The sequence below is a fragment of the Leopardus geoffroyi genome, chromosome B2, assembly GCF_018350155.1.
Source record: "Leopardus geoffroyi isolate Oge1 chromosome B2, O.geoffroyi_Oge1_pat1.0, whole genome shotgun sequence".
Taxonomy (NCBI): domain Eukaryota; kingdom Metazoa; phylum Chordata; class Mammalia; order Carnivora; family Felidae; genus Leopardus; species Leopardus geoffroyi.
The window spans coordinates 150,442,987-150,464,340 of record NC_059332.1 but is presented as its reverse complement, the minus strand read 5'-3'; the positions used below and the strand labels follow the sequence as shown (position 1 = coordinate 150,464,340).

The 21,354-nt window shown below is 45.6% G+C and overlaps 1 protein-coding gene across 20 annotated transcripts in view; it reads right to left on the bottom strand.

Moving 5' to 3' along the window:
* Positions 1–20,387, bottom strand: part of AFDN (afadin, adherens junction formation factor) — a 142,601-nt gene extending 122,214 nt beyond the window's left edge. For 5 of the 20 annotated variants that reach the window (XM_045500283.1, XM_045500285.1, XM_045500290.1 and 2 more), the window contains exon 1: positions 20,163–20,386. In XM_045500283.1, the coding sequence (XP_045356239.1) occupies positions 20,163–20,267 (105 nt within the window). In that variant the 5' untranslated portion in view covers positions 20,268–20,386. Of the gene's footprint in view, positions 1–20,162 lie in introns of all 20 variants that reach the window. The other 15 variants (XM_045500288.1, XM_045500299.1, XM_045500291.1 and 12 more) reach the window with 6 other exon arrangements.
* Between the last annotated feature and the right edge of the window lie 967 nt (positions 20,388–21,354).

Here is a 21,354-nt window from a genome sequence, read left to right as displayed (position 1 = left end):
CTGTTCCCACAATAAAAGAACCGTCCCCAGAGGCAGCCGTCGTGGAACCACGGGTCTACTTGGAACCAGTCAGAGTTCTTTAGGACAAAGGTTCTTCCACATTTTTCCAGTAATAAATCTCAAGGAATGGAAGGAAGGGGAAGGGAGACAATTGTCCACAAGGGAGGAAAAAACAAAAATCAACACCACGGTTCAGAATTTCCAAAGCTGGGACACGAATCGGTTCAAAGATAAAGCTCATTTCATAGTCAGGCTTTCGAACTGCATCTAAAATGTAAAAACTACCCATTTAATAAATAAATAAATGTAGACATTCAGTAACGTGGGAATAACAACTTAGAGTAAATTTTTTTTAAAAGAAACGAAAACTTGAAGACTCAGAAGAAATCGAGCCTATGAGATAGAACATTCTTATTTCCAGTTAAATCATCGTTATCATCATCATCCCCTTCTCCTCTTCTGAATTCCAGGCAAGGGGGAAAGAATGAGGAGCAAACTAAAGTAGTCCCTGTCGTCAGGAAGTCAGAATCCAGCGGGAGCGAACACCCGGTAATGCCAGAAGGTGGCACATAAGAACCACACAGGGCACAGGGACCCCAAGCCCCTGGGGGATGTAACGAAGAGGGGACACTTGATCAAGCCCTGACCCTAGGCAAAGAGCACTCCGGGGAGAGGGAACAAGCAAAGACCCCCCAGGACAGCAGCCCAGCTGGCATGTCTAAGAAATAACAAGACCACAATGGCTAGGGCAGAATGAGAAGGGGGAAACGGCATCATACTGGGCTTTGTTGGTCAAGGTACACTTCGAGTAATGCAAAAGCCATTTGAGAGTCTGAGCAGAAAAATCACGTTACTTAAGGGTTAGAAGTGTATCTGCGTATAATAGGAAAACAGACTGCAAGAGGGCAAAGGCAGATAGGGAAAAGAAGAAGAAAAAAGAGTAGGTAAAAGGGCACTGGAAGAGTCTAGAGAGAGGAGGACAGCTTGGGGCTGGGCCAGCAGCGACAAGCAGAGGCTTCAAGAAGCGGTTAGATTATGAAAATGTTCTCAAAGGAGAGCTGCCAGAATTTGCGGACAGATTCAATACGAGGTCTGAGAGAAAGAAAGGAATCAAGAATGACTGCCAGGTCGTGGGCATAACAACAGATAAATGGACTTGCTGGATGCTTACAAAGCTGGGGAAGGCTCTAAGAGCAGATGTGAGTGGGCCAGCAGGGAATCCGAGTTCCGTTTGGGGCATGGTTAAGTTCAGGGCGATGCCTAACCCTAGGGATATGAGCGTGGGCCATTCAGCACTCAAAATCCTGAGAAGGGAAAATTTCACCGAGCAAGCTAAGTGTGGAGAAGAGAGGAGGCCCCTGGGTCAAACCCTGGCGTCTCCATCACTCAGCAAAGCAAAGCAGGCCAGACCTGGGGGCCAAGCGAAGGAAAGAGCTTACGGACGACGTGTCAGTGTCACAGCGGCTTATGCAACCATGACTCGGCTTGGCAGCATGAAGGCCAGTGGTGACCTGGCCAGGAGGGGGTCTGGTGAAGTCCACCTTTAGGTGGAAGACCCTTAGGATAAAGAGCAATGAACATTTTCTAGAATTTCACGTTCGTGCTTCAAGTTAGACAATGTAAGCTGACAGCGGAGTACATATCTGTCCCTCACTGTTTCCCAAGAGCCCAAGTGCTTGACAACGTTCTCTGGTGTTAATGACTCATTCTTCAACCTTGGGAGTAAAATGGCTCTCTCACACTCATTACCGAATTCCTAGAGTAAATTCATCACGTCCTTGGCTTTATGTAGATTGCCCCACAGCAAGTGCGTCTTCCCAGATCAGTAGGGAGGAGAGGTCAGAAACTGCTACAACACCACTTCGGCAACCTGGAACCCCAGAGGTGCAGGGGTTTGGGGAAAACTATTGGGACATCTGAGCACAGAATGGACTGGAAGCAAAAAGATCAATCAAAAGGTTACGATGAGGGGGGCTGATATTTTCTTACAGACGTGTCTGAGAGAACGCTGGAGTTGTTGGGCAAATCTGAGCTCCGAGCCAGCTTCCCAAGTGCACTGACTGCTGCCGGATTCCCCAGAATTCTGTTGATCTCCCTTTCCGCTCCTGTGCTGCTATTCATTATCTATTCCATTTCCCCAGTTCCTAAGATTGGCCAGCAAAATCAAACACAGTGTTTACTTTGTTTTTCAGACTTTTATTTACAGATAATGGTAGATGTGCAATGTGTGTGTGTGTGAAAACATTCCCAAAGATGACCAAAGCGGAGGACTGAAAACCAGCCTGAGTCAGCACTTCCTGAGGAATTTTCACTAACTGACTGCCAGCCTAAAACTCGAAAGCAACGCTAGACTTTGGCACAGGCAAGCCACCCCCTTGACTGCCTGGTCTAGAAAACCCACACTCCAGATCCTGTGATGACAGCCATCACACACCAACACAGTGAGAGGAGACCGAGCATGTACAATCCCCTCCTGGAAAAGGGAAAGGAGAAGAGAACGCGTGGGAAGCAGCTACCAGGAAATCAGCCCTCCATTAATTCCCTCTTGCAGAGGATCCTGTGACCCAGGAACACCAGCCAAAGTGTTTAGTGTGGAAATGAGTGTGCACAGCTTGAAGTCGATAACACGTAGCTAGTCAGTATCACTTTGCCCCCTTGGTCTCAAAATGGTGCCATACTTAAATACGGGCCTTTTTGACTTGAAAACATTAAAAGTAGAGGACGGGCTCCAATATTAAAATACTTACACTGCCAAGAGACATGAGCAAAACGGAGTCAACCGAGGGAGATCAGAAAAGAACAGAAATAGACTAACACGATCACAAAGAAGAAGACGAAGCCTTTTTGTGGCCCTACAATGGCCAACGGATTCTGGCAATTAGGAAATCAGGGCTATCTCAAGAAAAGCAGTTCAGTAGGGCATTCAGGCTGCAAACCCAGAATGGCAGGGCTGGACTGAGCCGGGAGGGAGGCATCAGATCGCGGAGGAGAAGGCTCAGCAGGTAGTGCTCTCTCTGGGGCCCTTCTCCCCCTCCGGGGGCCACACTTCTCTGGAGTAGCAGCCTTCCAGGAACACTCTTCCCTGTGCTTCACCACCTCCCTCCGCCACCGCCGCTCTCCATTTAACACAACCATCTTCAACAGTATCATCCTGCCGTGGCTCCCTCCATCCCACCCACCACCACCATTGTCCTCATCCCCTGCGGCCACAGCTCTTTAGGGGTCCAGGCGGGAAACTTCTACCTGGAAATTCACAAGTACCTCAAATTCAAACGCTCTCAAAGACAACTTCTTCTTTCCCGCCCAGATCTAATCTACCACATGTAATTTTTTTTTTTTTTTTTTTTAAATTCTGGTTAAGGGTACTGCCATCCGTGTAGGTAGCCAAGTTCGGACCTGGGATTAGCCTGGACTTTCTTTTCGCTCCATCTCCTCATCACCCTCCAAATCCCGGCATTTCTCCCTGCACTCTCATTCCCTCCTTCCATGTGAGCTGTGCAGCCTTAGTTCGGGCTCTATCTTGCAAAAAACAAGGGCCAGATAACCTGCAGGTCTCCTGCCTCCAAGCCTGCCCTCCCTACACTCCACAGTCTCCCACCAGGGAGGTCGTGCCGAACGGCAGACTTCATCATACTGTTTCAGGGGGAACGTTCCTAACTTGGCTAACAAGGCATGTGAGAAAGTGGCCTCCAGACACACACACAAACACGCACAATAGTTCAGTCACCACGTTATGCCGGGAAAACAAACGGACACGCCATCTCAGCGGCTTACAACAACAAAGTTTCACTTCTCCGTCATAACATATCAGTGTGTGGGTAGCTGGGGCTGTTGCAGTAGTCTTCATTCCAGTACCGAAGTTCAAAGAATTAGCCCCAGCCTGGGACGTGGGACTTAAAGCGTGGGCTCAGAGTGGCTTGTGTCACTAGCCAAAGCCAGCCGCGTGGTCAAGCCGAGGCTGAGAACACAAGCATGACCTGGAAGCCTCCTTCAGGACAGAGCAGTGAGTGCGGAGGAACAAGGCGATCTGCAGGTCACAGGTGTGCTGAGACGCGCACAGGCATGCATGCGAATTCAACCAGAATGAGTAGTTTTTTTCAGACTGAATTATTTTAAAATAAGTGTGCTACCTTTTTTCTCCGTCTATTTCCTACAAATTCTTCCGAATTCAGAATAAGCATTTCCTAAAATGGGTTCAGTTACACTTTGCTGATGAGGAATCTAGGAAAGCAGTTACTCTGGCCTTACAGACCGGAGCTTGTTACACTCTGTTTAGTTGTGCACTCTCCTCGCCCCTGCAGAAAAGGTTCTCCTGACAAGTATGCCTCTTGCACTTACAACAGGTACCAGATGATACATATTTGCTGAATGAATAATGCTCTCTGCCAGGAATGCTCTCCCCCTTACCCACATGGAAAATTCCAGGAAAGTCTTTATCATCTAAAGGCTCATCTCGACAGTCTATAAAGATGTCCTTGGTCCCCACCATCCAAACAGAGCACCTACCATGTTACTGCCATTTTTTTTTTCAATCCATCTTCCATACTAGAACAGGAGCTATCTGAGAAAAGAACCGCGCGTCCACGAAGTTCTACGTGCTCAGCACTCACAGTGACTGGCCCACAGAAGGTAACTCCCACATGAGTGACCTTGGACATAGAGACACAGAGGAACACATTTACTGAGTGGAAAAGCCAGGATTCAATCTCGGGCCCAGACTGTTGGCTCTGCTATGGCAGGCACCACAACTCCTTAGACCTCAGACCGCTTCACCATCTCACGTCTGTAGGTCCAGTCTCTGCCCAGGCCAAAACCCAGCAGGCCCTCAATAGCTATCGATCTGAGTAAGTGCCATTATTAGCCTAAGATAAATCCAAAAGAAGTGTCTAAATGTCCATCACAAGGCTAAGCCACAGTAAAAAGACAAATGAAAACAGGGGCACCTGGGTGGCTCAGCTGGTTGGTTAGGCCTCAGACTCTTGATTTTGGTTCAGGTCATGATCCCAGGGTTGTGGGATCAAGCCCAGCGTCGGACTCTCTCCCTCCGTCCGTCCCTCCCTCCCTCCCTCCCTCTCTCTCCCTTCCTCCCTCCCTTCCTTCCTCTGCCCCTCTCCCCGCTAGCACGCTCCCTCCCTAAAAAATAAAACTTAAAAAAAAAGCAAAGTCAAAAACCAAAAACACACCACAAAAGCAATTTTTCATGTCATTTGGCATGAAAAGGTATTTTCATAAATTTTAATAAATTTTATGAAAACTTAATTTTTAATAAAACTTAATACAACTTTAATAAAACTTAAAAAAAAAAGCAAAGTCAAAAACCAAAAACACACCACAAAAGCAATTTTTCATGTCATTTGGCCAGTGATATAGGTGTATAACTATTTCCAAAATTTTTGCTCAGTCAGAAGTTCATAGAAACAAACAATTTTGTTACTATTTAATGTAAAATCTGCAATGGTTCTCAGCAATCAAGCTAGTGATAGCAATTACATGCATTTATAATTATGTACTAAAGATAAAATGTCTAAAAATGTCATTACACTAATAAAATGTAAACATTCCTGGGGCGCCTGGGTGGCTCAGTCAATTAAGTGTCCAACTCTTGATTTTGGCGCAGGTCATGATCTCACGGTTCGCGGATTCAAGCCCCCGTCAGGCTCTCTGCACTGACAACACAGAGCCTGCTTGGGATTCTCTCTCTCCCGCCCCCTCTGCCCCTCCCCTGCACACGCCACACAGGTGCCCTTTCTCTCCCTCTCAACATAACTAAATAAACTTCAAAAAATAAAATAAAATGTAAACAGCACTTGAAACCTGTTCAGAAGCTGTGCAAACCAAAACAAGTAGCATTTGGTGGTTTAGTTGCCACTTGGTTATAAAAATAATAACTTTGTTCAGTTAAATTACATTTATGCTGGAACACAAGACAGGGAAAACCTGAAGGGGCAAGTGTCTAATCCTCCCACAACACTTGTCTAGAGACAACGCCTAGTTTGCTGTTACAAAATTACATGCTAACATGTGTCAATTATACATACATGTATAATGTATGTACGTAAATTATATAACTTACAATCAGTTATTCAGAATCCTTGAGTCATAAAAGCATACTTCACTTTCCATCCAAACTTCCTCCATGTGAGAAAACACAGGCTCGTAACCAGAGAAGTCAATCTGTGCGTGTACGAAGGTCCGCTGCATCGTCCCTACTACACCTGCTACTGTATCTGAAACTCTCCCTTCTGGTATGAGAATGGCAAATACTTGCTCAGTAGGTTAGTTAGGATGGTTAGAACCATCAAGGAATGATCCCTAGAAAACCACTGAAATTCAAACATTACCTGGGGGAAAACTACTAGTTAATACGTAAACAAAGCTTTATGAAATTAGATTCACTGAGCCCCAACAGTGACGACCACAAACGAGGTTCCTTTGTGGCTTTACCCTGAAGCCCGACCAGGAAAGGGCTGAGGCAACACCAAGGCAAACCCGAGGAGCACGGCACCGAGAGGAAAGCGCATCGAGAGAGAAAGGGACGAAGAGCAAACTCAAAATCACAGCCACGCGGTCAGAAAGGGGTCTGAACACAGCAGTGCCAGAACCTTGGGGAGGCCTTGCCTTTATTTCTCTCCGGCTTAGGAGAGCCGTCAGTGAAGCCATCAAAATTCCCTCACACCCTTCACTCACACTCAGATTGCTGGTTGCCTGGCAAGATCCAAGGTTCCTCTCCAAGTCAAACACGTCTTGCGCCACCACGCTGGCTACCGTCTCGAAGACAAAGTGACAGAGCTTTAGAAAGTCAATACGCTCAAGCATACAATGGATAAAAACATACACATAAATGCACATAACATATAACAAATAAAAGAGAAAGGGGTTCCTTGTACCACACTTGTGATTTTTTCCGAAAAACCGAACTCTGATTTATCCTATTTTTATTATTTTCTTTAATATTTGATTTTTAGGTAATCTCTACACTCAATGTGGGGCTCAAACGCACAACCCCAAGATCAAGAGCCACAGGCTCTTCCGGATGAGCCAGCCAGGCGCCCCTCAATTATCCTATTTATAAGTTATTTTCCTATAAAACTCCCAAACACTGCTTTCATTGCAGTAATGTTAAATTTTTGATTTCTACAAACACAGTACTGAGGAGAGGGTTCAAGTGAAAATACCAGGTTCAAAGCACTGCTCCTCGGCTCCCTAGCTGCATGCCCTTGAGCAAGTGATCTCATCCCCCTGTGCCTTGGTCTCTTCATCCAAAAACAAGAACAGGAAAAGCACCTACCTCACAGGATTGCTCTAAGAACTGAAGATAATACATGCAAAGCATTTATTAGTAAACATATTTTTTTAATAAAATACACAAGAAGTCTTATTTGCTGAACAATTGTATTTGTAACCAATTCCTCTGTAGATCCACTAAGCATTTTGAGAGAGAGAGAGAGAAAGAAAGAGAATCCCAAACAGGCTCTGCCATCAGTGCAGAGTCTGACATGGGGCTCGATCCCATGAACCGTGAGATCATGACCTGAGCAGACAGCAAGAGTTGGATGCTTAACCAATCGAGCTCCCCAGTCACCCCTACAAAATGTTAAGTATTAACAGTTATCAGAATAACCTAGGTAGCTTTCAAAAACTGTATTCCTCACAGCCAAATGGCTGGTTAAGAAATATGATTCAGTACTAAAAATGCAAATAATTAATAAACACAGATAAACAAACATACACGCACACTTCAAGCATTTTCCAAATATTCTAAAACACGCATACCACTCTCATAAAAAAACAAGCATTTTTAAACACATAATCTTACTACAGTGAAGTAAATGCATAAACTACTTCTAAAACTATGTTTTCAAGAATATACTTCAAAAATAAACCACAAAAAAACATCACGAATGTTTTCTAACGCTTTCCCAGATTGGCTGGTCTTAATTTTACTGTCCTTGATATCCCCAAGGTAACAATTTTCTGAAGGTAATAAGAAAATAATTTTTAAAAACTGAAATCAGCAAATTTAGTACAAAAACACATTAACTATACCAAGAACTCAACAAGGCCACCTTTGCCAAACTTGAATTAAAAACACATTTTTAAATAGTTGAGGTCCTAAACGTCAACTGTGAAAACACTGTCCATGGTACCCCTGGCAAGCTCCACATCTCGAATAAGCAGAAGCTTAGTTGATCGACAAAGGAATTATTTACAAATTCACTTATTCAGCAAATAGGATTTCTTATCTGTATTTTATTACCCTGATAAATTAAAACAATATGTACACTAATAAATACATTTCACTAAGTGGTCAATAATAATTATAATCAAAATAATTTAGTCATGCTTTTTATAAAAAGGAAATGGTCACCAAAAAATCAAAATGAATTTACACCTAGCAGTAAGTTAATAACACGATATATCTGTTGCAAAACGAGTTGCCACTGAGTAAATAAATTAATCTTCAGTGTTGGTAATCTTAAACATAAATTCAATATTCTAATATTGTTTTTACCACACGCATTTTTTCAAAGTCATATACTTACATATTACTTTGGAGTCTGAAAATTCCGTATTGTGCGTGGCAGGTTTTAGAATATGATTACTATCTCTCTGTGCTTGTACGCTTATCTGTATCTCAGGAAATACACTAAAACTAAGGGAAAACAGTAGTAAAGAAACATCCTTACCGAGTCAATGGTTGGCATGATTCAGACTTCGAATGTGGGAAGGAGAGAAAGAAAGGACACACAAGTGCCAGAAGACATAAGCCCACACTGAGCAACCCATCCGCCCACCCTAAAACTTGGAATACGTTAGCCCGCGCTGTTCTCTGAACCCGGAACTGACCTGTGGGTGGGAGTGGCCTGTAGCTCAGTCATGGGATGGTTATTTTCAATAACAAAAACGTAAATTCTGGCATCGTATTACTGACAAGTAAAAATTAAAATAGGTACTCACATAGAAAGCAATCAGATATATAAGAACTGCAAAAAAAAAAAATACATGTGGAAATCCACCCTTCCATCATACTGAGCGACATTCACATTTTAAATGAGACGTATGTTAATTTTAGAGCCATAGTTGGAAAATACCATGAATGTTTACCGTGAAGGCTTTAACATCTACCTTCAAATACAAACCAAAATTCAAACACAAACCAAAATCCCTAAGACTAAGTATTGTAGGGCAGAGCTCACAAACCACAGTCTAGGAGTCCCCGGGCTTCCCTCAGATCCCTTCCAGCCAACCACAGAGTCAAAACGTGTTCACGTGAATCCCGTATTTAGTATCAGCCGCTGTCATTGTGTCGGCACCTGTGCTAATGCTCAAAGCAATGACGGGTCAGACTGATGGCCCCTTAGCACAAATCAAGGCAGCAGCATCGAACTGTACTAAGTCAATGAATTTGTCATGGCTATGAATTCACACTTCAAAAACAGGGGTGCGGTTTCACTGACAAGTGTCTTTGATAAAACAGAAAAAAATGACTAATTTTATGAACATCTGACTCCCGAGCACACGTTGGTTCAAGAACCTGTGCCCCACGCCAGGAAAAACTCTCCGTGGGCCACACCCCAAGTGTCATGGAGCTCTCAAGAAAGAGCACCTGTGACCTGCCCAAGTCGTGAGCAGACCGAGCCCATTTTTCCACGGGCTCGAGCTTTCACGTGCAACGGTGACCGACGAGCCGCATCTACAGGGGCCTGCGCGTCTGCGCCTCCACACGTGGACGAGCAGGCCTGGCCCTTCAAGGGCTGCCAACTATAAAATCTGAGCTTTGGTAGGAAGTTGACATTTTTCTGATCCACAGTAGTATTAACAAATGTGATATTTTGATACTGTTTAAAGAAATGTGTCAACACTCAGAAAATCCACCTAAGTCAGCGAACCAGTATTTCCTAAAGAGTCAATGCGCGACAACAAAACCATGCGTGGGTAAAAGATGCATTCAAAGAACAAGACAGACAAACTCTAATGTAATAGAACATAAAAAATATTTTCAAAGGATCTTGCAAAGAAGAATTAGCAGCAGAAATTGAAATACTTAGGCTGAAACCAAAAACCTTCATATAACTGATTCTCTTATCACCCATGTCTCTTAAAAAAAAATCATCCCAGGGGCGCCTGGGTGGCGCAGTCGGTTAAGCGTCCGACTTCAGCCAGGTCACGATCTCGCGCTCCGTGAGTTCGAGCCCCGCGTCGGGCTCTGGGCTGATGGCTCAGAGCCTGGAGCCTGTTTCCGATTCTGTGTCTCCCTCTCTCTCTGCCCCTCCCCCGTTCATGCTCTGTCTCTCTCTGTCCCAAAAATAAATAAACGTTCAAAAAAAAAAAATTAAAAAAAAAAAAAATCACCCCAAAAGTCACCCCAAGTTTTTGCCGATACAAAAATTCATTAAAGTGAAAATGTAATGTAGCCTAAAAACTCCTTAGAAAGCTCACGTAAAATCACAGTCTAGAAGTCGGCTGCACTCAGAAAGTCATCAGATAATACATAAAAATAACATGTTTGAAAGACATCTTCCCCATGCACAGGCTTTATACCAAACACGTACACAGAAGTTACACAGTTTAAGAATACAATGGTTTTTAAATATTTGACTGTAACCGACAGTATTTGCATTTTTGCTCCCACCTCATTTTCTCAACATATGGAACCAGATTCAAAGCAACGGGAAAAATGGACAATCTGAAGTCTCAGCACCAAAACCGTGACTGATAACAGAGCACAAAAAGAAATTATGAGACAAATTTTATTGGTTCTCTCATAAAAATCAGGAAATGAAAAGAATAATAAGTAGGTCACCATGGAAAGTACCACTCATAGCAAACAAGAGTACAGAGAAAGTACATTCTTACAAGGAACAACAGTTTACATTTGGAAAAAGTAAAAATCTAATATTCTATTAGCAAAACATGTACGGAATCAAGCAACGGAGAACAATAAGCTACAATTCTGAACATAACAAGCTAGCTGGGCTGCTCCGAACCAATAAACACCCAAACAAGACTAACGAATGAGCATTTTTTCATTTTAGGAGTCTTCATTTTAGGAGTCAAACCGTCTTTTACTACATAAACAGTAAGACTCTCAGATGGAATTTTAGAAAGCAAGACAAGACTTCTACCCGTCATGCCCTTGGTCAGCACGGGTGGTGAGAAGCTACACTCAGCAGCGCTCTGCCCCCTGGCGGTGTGCTTCTGGCTCCCAAAATGGAGGATGGCTTCAAAAACACAAAGAAAGGGGCGCCTGGGTGGCTCAGGCGTGGAGCATCCGACTGCAGCTCAGGTCGTGATCTCGTGGTCCGGGAGTTCGAGTCCTGCGTCGGGCTCTGTGCCGACATCTCGGAGCCTAGAGCCTGCTGCGGATTCGGTGTCTCCCTCTCGCTCTCTGCCCCTCCCCCACTCACACTCGGTCTCTGTCTCTCAAAAATGAATAAATATTTTAAAAAATTAGAAAACACAAAGAAAATATCTGATATTCTATAAAAATGGTCTTGTCCATTCTGCCTAGGTCAACTGGGCACTAGCAGCAATAATAAACTTAAGGAAGTTTGAAATGTCAGAAACTGAAAAAAGTTTAAGCAAATTCATCTCGTTCACACCTAGAGGTAACGCAGACAATTCCAGTTTACTCCTCTTGTCCTGGCAGAATTATTACTCACGTATGTTCCATACGGTTCTCTCTTAACGATAATGCCACGACAACATTTAAAAAGCAACTCCCAACATGGAGGAAATGTACTTCAATATAATAAAGGCCACATATAACATACCCACAACTAATATCCTTAACTGTGAAAAGCTAAAAGTTTTTCTTCTAAGATCAGGAACGAAACGAGGACGCGCACTCTCTCCATTTTTATTCATCATACTATTTGAATCCTATTGGAATAAATGTATTTGGTAAAGTTGCAGGACACAAATATACAAACATCTGTTGCCATTTCTATGCACCATTAATGGACTTCAAAAGAGAGATTAAGAAAGCAATCCCAGGCACAATTGCACCAAAAATAATAAAATACCTATGTATAAATTTAGGCAAGGAGGAGAAAGACCTATACACTTATAACTACAGACGCTGATGAAAGAAACGAAAGACAACACAAATGAAAAGATATACCATGCCCACTGGCTGGAAGAGTATTCTTCCAATGGAAGGGTTCCCAACCTGAGGGAAGAATATGGTTAAAACGTCCATACTACCCAAAGCAATCTATAGATTCAATGCAATCCCTATCAAAATACTCAAGGTATTTTTCACAAAACTAGAATGATTCTTAAATTTCTATGGAACCACCAAAGACCCCAAACAGTCAAAGCAATCTTGAGAAGGAAGAACGAGACTGGAGGTATCATGCTCCCTGGTTTCAAACTATACCTATGAAGCTGCCAAAACAGTATGGCACTGGCACAAAAACAGACACACAGATCAATGGAACAGAACAGAGAATTCAGAAATAAACCCACATTGATACAGCCAATTAATCTTCACCAAAGGAAAAAGAATTATACAACCCAGAAAAAACAGTCTCTTCAATAAATGGTGTTGGGAAAACTGTACAACTACATACCAAAAAAATGAAACCGGACCACTTTCTTTTACCATATACAAAAATAAACTCAAAATGGATCAATAAAAACTTATCTATAAGATGGGAGACTATAAAACTCCTGTAAGAAAACTCAGGCAGTAAATTCTTGGATACTGGTCTGAGCAATATCTTTTTGGATTTGTTTCTTCAGACAAGGGCAACAAAAGCAAAAATAAATGAATAAAACTACATCAAATTAAAAAGATTCGGCAGAGCAAAGGAAACCATCAAAAAAAAGGGGGGGGGGGTAATGTACACAATGGGAGAAAATACTTGCAAACCACATATCACATATATCCAAACAAAGAGTTCACACAATGCAATAGTGAAAAAAAAAATCAATTAAAAAATAGGCAGAGATTTTTTTTTTATCTGGGGGCACCTGGGTGGCTCAGTCGGTTAAGCGTCCGACTCTTGATTTCAGCTCAGGTCATGATCCTGATCAAGGTCTGTGAGTTCGAGCCCCATATCGGGCTCTGCGTGGCCAGCGCAGCGGCCAGAGCCGACCCTGATTAGGATATTTTCTCTCTCCTCTCTGCCCCTCCCCACTCGCGCACTCTCTCTCTCTCTCAAAATAAATAAATGAACATTTTTAAAAAATGGGCAGAAATTGTGAATGGACATTTTTCTTTTTTTTTCTTTTTTTTTTTTTTTATTTTTATTTTTTTTTTTTTAATTTTTTTTTTTCAACGTTTATTTATTTTTGGGACAGAGAGAGACTGAGCATGAACGGGGGAGGGGCAGAGAGAGAGGGAGACACAGAATCAGAAACAGGCTCCAGGCTCTGAGCCATCAGCCCAGAGCCCGACGCGGGGCTCGAACTCACGGACCGCGAGATGGTGACCTGGCTGAAGTCGGACGCTTAACCGACTGCGCCACCCAGGCGCCCCACATTTTTCAAAAGAAGACATACAGAAGGCCAACACGTGCATGAAAAGATGCTCAACATTAGTCCTCATCAGGAAAATGCAAACCAAAACCCCAAGAAGCTACACTTCACACCTGTTAGGGTGGCTGTTACCCAAGACACAAGAAATAACAGCTGTTGGTGAGGATGCGGAGAAGAGGGACCCCTCGTGCACTGTTGGTGGGAATGCAAAGTGGTGCAGCCACTGTGGAAAACAGTACGGAGGTTCCTCAAAAATTTTTAAATAGAACTACCCACCATACAACCCAGCAACTCCACTTCTGGGTATTTATGCAAAGAAAACCAAGAGACTAATTCAAAAAGATACAGGCACCCCTCTGTTCACTGTAGTCTTATTTACTATAGCCCAGATATGGAAGCAACTTCAGTGGTCATCAATGTATGAATTTGAATAAAGATGTGGTATACATACACCATGGATTATTACTCGGCCATTAAAAAAAAATAAAATCTTGCCATTTACAACAACATGGATAGACCTAGAGAGTATTATGCTAAGCAAGTCAGAGAAAGACAAATACCATATGACTCCACTTACGTGAAGTCTGAAAAGCATTAACAAACACCACCAATGACAACAAAAATAGAAATAGACTCAAAGATACATAAAATAACTGTCAGAGGGGAGAGGGGGTGGAGGAGAGACAAAAGAAGGGAAGGAGAGTGGAAGGTACAAACTTCCATTTACAAGATAAATACGACCTGGAGATATCATGTACAACGTAGGGACTTTAGTTAATAACATGTAACAACTCTGAACGGGACAGATGGTAGCCAGATTTATTGTGGAATCCCCTCCTAATGTCCGTAAATGGGTATGAATGCTGTATCACTATGTTGTGTACCTGAAACTAATAATGTTGTATGGCAACTGCATTTTCATCACTCACACTCACACACACACACACCACAGTAAAACATGCTGTGTGTAAATGAATGTAAAAACATGACCATGCAAACAAGTGCAACAGAAGTTCACATCATTTTCTGTAGGCCAGGCAATGTAATTTTCTTTGACAGCAAATTTTTTTTTGAACAGAAGTACAGAAATCTTGGCTACTTTCCAGTCACAGTAAGCTACTCAATTTCAGTTCCTCTAAATAATTTCATTCATGACACACACCTGTAAACTTGCAAGTATGAAACTTCAAATTATCCTTACGTTCTGGAATCGACTATCAGGAAAATATCTTCGACGTGGGCTATTTCACCTTAAAAAGTACATTTACTTTCTAAGTTAAATTATAACACAATTTTGGTCAATCACATATGCCAAAATGCTGAGTGAAGTTTCACATTTGTATTGTTGCTAGAACCAAACCTCGACCAGATGACCGAGACGGGCAAAGGAAAGCCCTCATGAAACCCCTCACTAGCCCTCGGCCTGCTTGATTTAGCCCCGAGGCAGGACTGGAAATGTTAAGAAAAGCTTCTGCTCATTCATAGTAATGCATAAAGACGGTCCAGCTTTGACAACATGCCCACACCTGCCATCAACTCATACATACGGGGATCCTAGCTAGAAGCCCACCGATGGATTCTCAGGTCCGCCAGCCCTCAGTGGCAGCTAACAGGCGGGGGGTGCACCCCGACCTGGCTGATGGGTCTGGGAGATGTGGCCGAACTGCTCAGAATCTAACTCAAGTGTACATGTAGGTCAATTTCTCAGCTCGCTCCTAGGCTTCTTCAAGGTGAGTGAGCATATCCTAACTACGATCGGCCAGGAAAATAACAGAAACAGCAAAATTTTGATCAAAAATCAACAGAATTTACCTAACCTGAAAATAATTTTCAGTTATTCAAGAGATCAGTTTAGCTTTATGTACCATGAGTAGTATTCATATCCATTTCATTTACAATAAAGGAAAACAGATTTACATCACGATAACTGCTAGGATTACTTATTAGCATTTTCTGACTTCATACCTAAGCTCAAGTCTGGTACAACTGCTTATGAACAGAATAACCAATGCCTAGTAATAACGTTTTGCACGCAACTGCTCGATTAAATCCTTAACGACATGACACCAAGCCTTCTCTTCTGCAGCTTCCCACCAACTTGGTACAAACCCTGACCGTCTGTGACTCTGACTCTTCCAAGAACACGTCAGAGCCACTTCCACTGCTGTGCTATTAACCACAACCAAAACCTGACAGTTCTAGAAAAGACCAGTTACAACGGTTACCTGCCATTAAGTCTATAAACTGCAGAAATTAAAATTAGTTTTCATCGGCAAGAGGAGAGCAAATTGAAGCTGGTCTCGATGCGGTTTCAATTTAAGATGTGAGACAATGTGAGACAAGGGTTTCACCTCAGACTGACCGGCTCACACCCATACAGACGTAAAACTCAACCAGTTATTACAGGAAATAAAGGTTAAAAAAAAAAAAAAGGTTACAACCACCACTGAGTTCCAGGTCAAAAAAAAAAAGACAGAGATGCCTATAAATACTACAAACACATCATTGGCCACTGCCTGTATCATTATGTATTAGTCACCAAAAAAAGGGATCTTCTGAAGTATCAATGTTCAACAGCCCAACTGCTGTTTTCCAAACAGTCTCAAATATAGTTCAGGGGTATGATGCAGCATAGTTACAACCTAAGTACTAGTCTGGAACATAGATGGAGCTATAAATTATGCAACTTATCACCACTTCCTACTCCACCTCTGCTGACAAACCAGAAGTTGTTTTTTACACACACCTCTGGGTAACATGAATCACCGCATTACTTCTCCAGATTAACCAGAATATTAAAATATAACACATTCACCTTCAACAAAGCACATGTGGGTGTCTGTGCAAATTCTAGATTATTTTTTCCCATCGGGGCAAAAAGAAGACAATGAGCTCAATAAATTATTTTTAAAAAACTGACTTGAAGAACTACCTCACGAAGTAACACGGTCCACCGCCTAGAATAGTTTTTGCATTTAGGTGTAACCTTTATGCAAAAGAGAAACACGTGAAAAGATAAATCTTTAAAAGCCTAACAAATACATTTCAGTCGGTTTTTAAGACGCATATGCCCCATGTTTGGTCAGGAGCAAAGGTGTGTACGGAAAGGACGCCGTATTCACCGTTGCTTTTGCACAAGAGTAAATTTCTAAGCTCTTGCTCTTGTGAAATCAGGAAGAGAAACACAAACCAAGGGCTATAAGGACAAGACTGGGATGAGTTAAACAAGAGAACGCCACAAACCAGAGGGAGACCTTTGGGGAACCAGAGAAGCCCTCTCCCGCGAAGGCAGAAGTGAAGATTAGTGGGGCGCCTGGGTGGCGCAGTCGGTTAAGCGTCCGACTTCAGCCAGGTCACGATCTCGCGGTCCGGGAGTTCGAGCCCCGCGTCAGGCTCTGGGCTGACGGCTCGGAGCCTGGAGCCTGGAGCCTGTTTCCGATTCTGTGTCTCCCTCTCTCTCTGCCCCTCCCCCGTTCATACTCTGTCTCTCTCTGTCCCAAAAATAAATAAACGTTGAAAAAAAAAAAAATTAAAAAAAAAAAAAAAAAAAGAAGTGAAGATTAGCAAGAAGTGTTCTACCATGACAAATAGTAAGAAATCACGAAAAGAAAGAAAGCCTCGATATTAAGAAAAGAACAGGACTAAAAAGCTTTAAGACTTGATTAGGAGCCATAGTTTTCCACAGGAATCAAGACCTGAATTCAACTTAACACCAATCTCCTAGTGATAAAATATCAACGTTAAGTTTAGATCAACTCTCGTTTTAAAATTCCAAAAGAATCTAGGAGCCAAGTGAGGAAGGGGTTGAAAAATACGCGGTAAGATATAACCTGCTTTTTGTGTGGAAGCTCTCCTTTTACACATAAATGTGAATCTGAAAGAAAAAAGTAAACTTATCAACCAGGTTGATTTTAGAACATACTCAGATTTTCTTAAAAAGTAATGTAATCCAAACACCAAGTTTATCATCTTACTAAACATAGAAGCCACAGAATTATCAGTGATTATCAGGATTGCCTGAAATCACCAGTCACAGATGATTAACATAGTTATTCAATTTGATAACAAATACTGATCGCTGTACCCTCCTCCTCGAAAAAGCAAACAAAAGAAAATAAACCACAACTATACTCTCCTATCCATACATGGAAAGATTATCCAAATATTTAAATATAAGGAGGCTTAAACTGCATTGTTAAAGTCAAATTCTGGAGTAAATTTGCCTAACATTTATTGAAAATAACAAAGGCCTAGATCATGCTTACATTCTTGTAGAAAACTAAGGAAAATGATTTGTGATGGCCAAATAGAGTAACAATTCATCATCACATGGTACAAACTTCTAGACATGAGTTTAGATACAGCAATGTGAACCCGTGAGCCTTGAAATATTGGTTTAGAGAAATACTAACATGAAGGTTTACCTGCATCATAATGAAAAACACAACATGTTAAATGTGAAAGTCAACTTCCAAGGCCAGAATAAATATAATAGTATGCAAAGATTCCCCAAAAAACTTAATATTAAGCATGAACGAGGTTCTAGAGAATGAAAAACTAATATAAATAACACAAAGACATTTTTAAAAGCCAATTTTCTTTGTTATGAAAAGCTTTCCCATACAATTGTGGAGAATCATTTCTAAAAAGAGATCAAGCACAAGTGGGGAGAAAAAACTGACTGAAATTCACGACCATGATCCAAAATAGTCCTTCAAATTTGCTTTGCTTCAAGACACTTACAGAGGCACCTTTCACCCTCAGAGTAACCATGGAAAATAAAAAGTACCTCTCCAAATGACAGGCCAGTTTTAGTAACTACTAATATCTCTAAGAGAATAGAGAAGAAGTTTCAAGTGAGTGCTTAAAAATGGAATTTTTTGAAACCAATTAACTATAATCTGTTTCTGGTTTAGATTTTTTAAAATGCCAACTCAATTCAAAATCTCAAACAGTAAACTGAAATATCTATTACTAAATTGAAAAACTATTCCTTTTCTCAACCAGACTTGGGAAATCTCTAAAAAACACAATTATAAATAGATTCATTCATACAGAAAAACAAAACAACCACGTTCCAAGAAAATATTTTACATCCGAATTTTTTTAACCAGAGAGAAGAAAAATGAATCCATTGTTCTCAAAGACAACATCGTACTGAAAAGTCAAATTATTGCCCGTCCGTCACCTTTCAGAAGACGCGCTGGTAAGTCTACGAATGAACACGAGTACGTGTTACCAGTTTGCCTCCTAGGACCTAAGTGAAAATCGTTGGAGAGGATGAGCTGTGAATCAGGAGTAACTTATCAGTGCTGAAACTGGCCACCGAAGCTAACAATGCGTATTAATATTCAAGTAAGTACTGAGATGAATGGCTCTGCCCAGCAAGGCGGAAGCAATCCTTCCACCCGCAGACAAGACCAAGAGGTTGAACACGAAAACGTCAACGTTACTCAAACGGACCAACTGGAGTCTGGCGACAGGAGAGAACGCTCACGACAATGTTCACATCTGCCCACTCGATGGGTGCCTGAAGGCTGGTGTGGGAGCAAATAAAACCGACTCTGAAGCGGCTGTTGGAGCCGATCAAGACTCGGTGCTGGGAAAACAGTCCCCCAGGAGTGCTGGCGTCCGGTGCAAGGTGCACCGCACGACTACGCCCGGGAGCCGCACTCGCCCGCAAGCGTTCGCCTCCACCCTAACCCGCACGACCCCTCCGGTCCCGGCAGAGCGGGCCTCGAACCCAGCCCGCAAAAACCCTGGAAAGCCTTCCAGCCGCTCGGCCATAAACAACTGCCATTGTCCTAGGCCAGGAGCGAGTGTGACTTCCTCCTCTTCCCTGGAGCACGCCCAGGGCTGGGCGCCCCCCGGCGAGGCCCGGGAGCCGCCGAGCGACCCTGCCCGGCCCCGCCCCCGCCCCCGCCCCGCCGGGTCACCGCGGACGCCCGCCCCGGCCCGGCGGGGGGAGGGGCGCTCCGGCTTCAACCTGGGAGGCCGGCGACGAATGGGAGAAAACCTTTCTTTCCAAGGGAGTTCAATTCCGGGCCGCGTTATCAGCAAATGCGCACGATTAGAACTTTCCTGATATTTACTTTACTCTCGCGGCTGGCAACCCCCGAGTTTGCAAACCCACTGGAGCAAAACACCGCCGGTCACATGCTCGCCCGAGTGACAAAGGTCCGCGTTACCCACAGCCCGGAGCGCCGCGGACCCCGCGCCGCAGTCAGAGGGAAACGCGGTAAAGTCACGCCCGCCTCCCGCCGCAGGGCCTCTCGGCCCGCGACCCCGGCGCCCGGCCCGCGACCCCCGCCCAACGGCGACCCCCCGAGCCCGGCCCGCGACCCCCGCGTTGTGCCCGCCGACCCCGCCCCCGGCCCCGCCCCCCGGCCCCCAACCCCCGGCCGGGCCCGCGACCGCGCCCCCGGGTCCCCGCGGGGCACGCGACCCCCCGCCCCCCGCGGCACAGGTGACGACGCCGCACCCGCGCCCGGCCCCGCGCGGGGATCTCCCCCCCGCCACCACCCGGGCCCCGGGGCGCAGAGTGGGGCCCGGGGGCGGGGTCGGCGGCGGGGGGGGGCCCCCCCCCCGCGGGGGCGCCGCCGGGGCTCGGGGAGCGGGGCGGCCTGAGGGGCTCGGCGGAGGGGGAGGGGCGGCCCCGGGAGGGGAAGGACGCTCACCTCGGTGGGCTGGCTGATCTCGAACAGGTCCAGCCGGTTGGCGTTCCAGTGGTGGATGATGTCGGCCAGCTTCCGCCGCTCCTCGTCGCGGCCGCCCGCCGACATCCTCCCGGCCGCGCTCCTCGGCCCGCGCCGCCGCGGGGGTCGGGGCCGGGCCGGGTGGGACCGCGCGCGCCCACAGGTCCGCGGGCCCGGCCGCCCCGCGCTCGGCCGCCTCCGCCCGGCCGCCCCGCGGGCTCCGCAGCCTCCTCGGGCTCCCGGGCTCCTCCGCCGCCTCGGCCGCCTCAGCCGGCCCGCCCCGCGTCAGCCCCGCCGGCCGGTGTGCACCCGAGCGCCCGCACACGCCGCCCGCGCGCCCCGCCCCGCCCCGCCCGCCGTGCGCGCCCCCGCGCCCGCGTGCCCGCCCCCGCGCGCCCGCGCCGCCGCACCTCGGGCGGCCTCCGCTAGGTGCTGCTGCGCCGGCCGCCGACAGGCCGCCGAGCGCCGGGCCGCCTCACCTCCTGCGCGCAGGGGAGGGGCGGGGCCGGGGCCGGGGCCGGGGCGGGGGTCGAGGGGCGGGCGGGGCGGGGCTCGGACGGGGGGGCGGGGTTCGGACGCTGCTGGGTTCCGATGGCGCTGGTTTGCCGGGTGCCGGGTTCCGACGCGGCTGGGTTGGAACGCGTGGGTCTGGGTTCCGACGGTGCTGGGCTGGAGGGTGCCGGACCGCGGGGATGCTGGGTTTGCAGGGCTCTGGGTTCTGACGGGCGGGGTGGGTTCGGAGGGTGCTAGGTTCGAACAGGTGGGGCTGGCTTCCGACAATTTGGGTTTGCAGGGTGCTGGGTTCCGACGGGCGGGGCTGGGCTCCGAGGGGTGGTGCCGGGTTCGCACGGGCAGGGCTGGTCTGGGACGGATGGGTGTGGGCAGTCCAGGGTGGAGGGACAGAAGAACGTAGGCAAAACTCCCCGAGGGCGGGTTGGAGGGCGCGGGAGTCTGGCAGGTACTGACCTATGCAGCAGGGCCTGTGTCCTGCTCCCTTGTCACCCCGCCCGGTTTCCCGCGGGTGTCTCTTGGTCACTAATGGACCCCATCCGGGGCGATTCCCTTTTTGTTGGGGTCAAATCAGAGCGCACCTCTTGGAGCTGCTTTCTTCTGAGGAGGGTGAATTATTATGGTGTGTGCGTGTATTTCAGAGATGAGGTTTGTGAAACCCTTG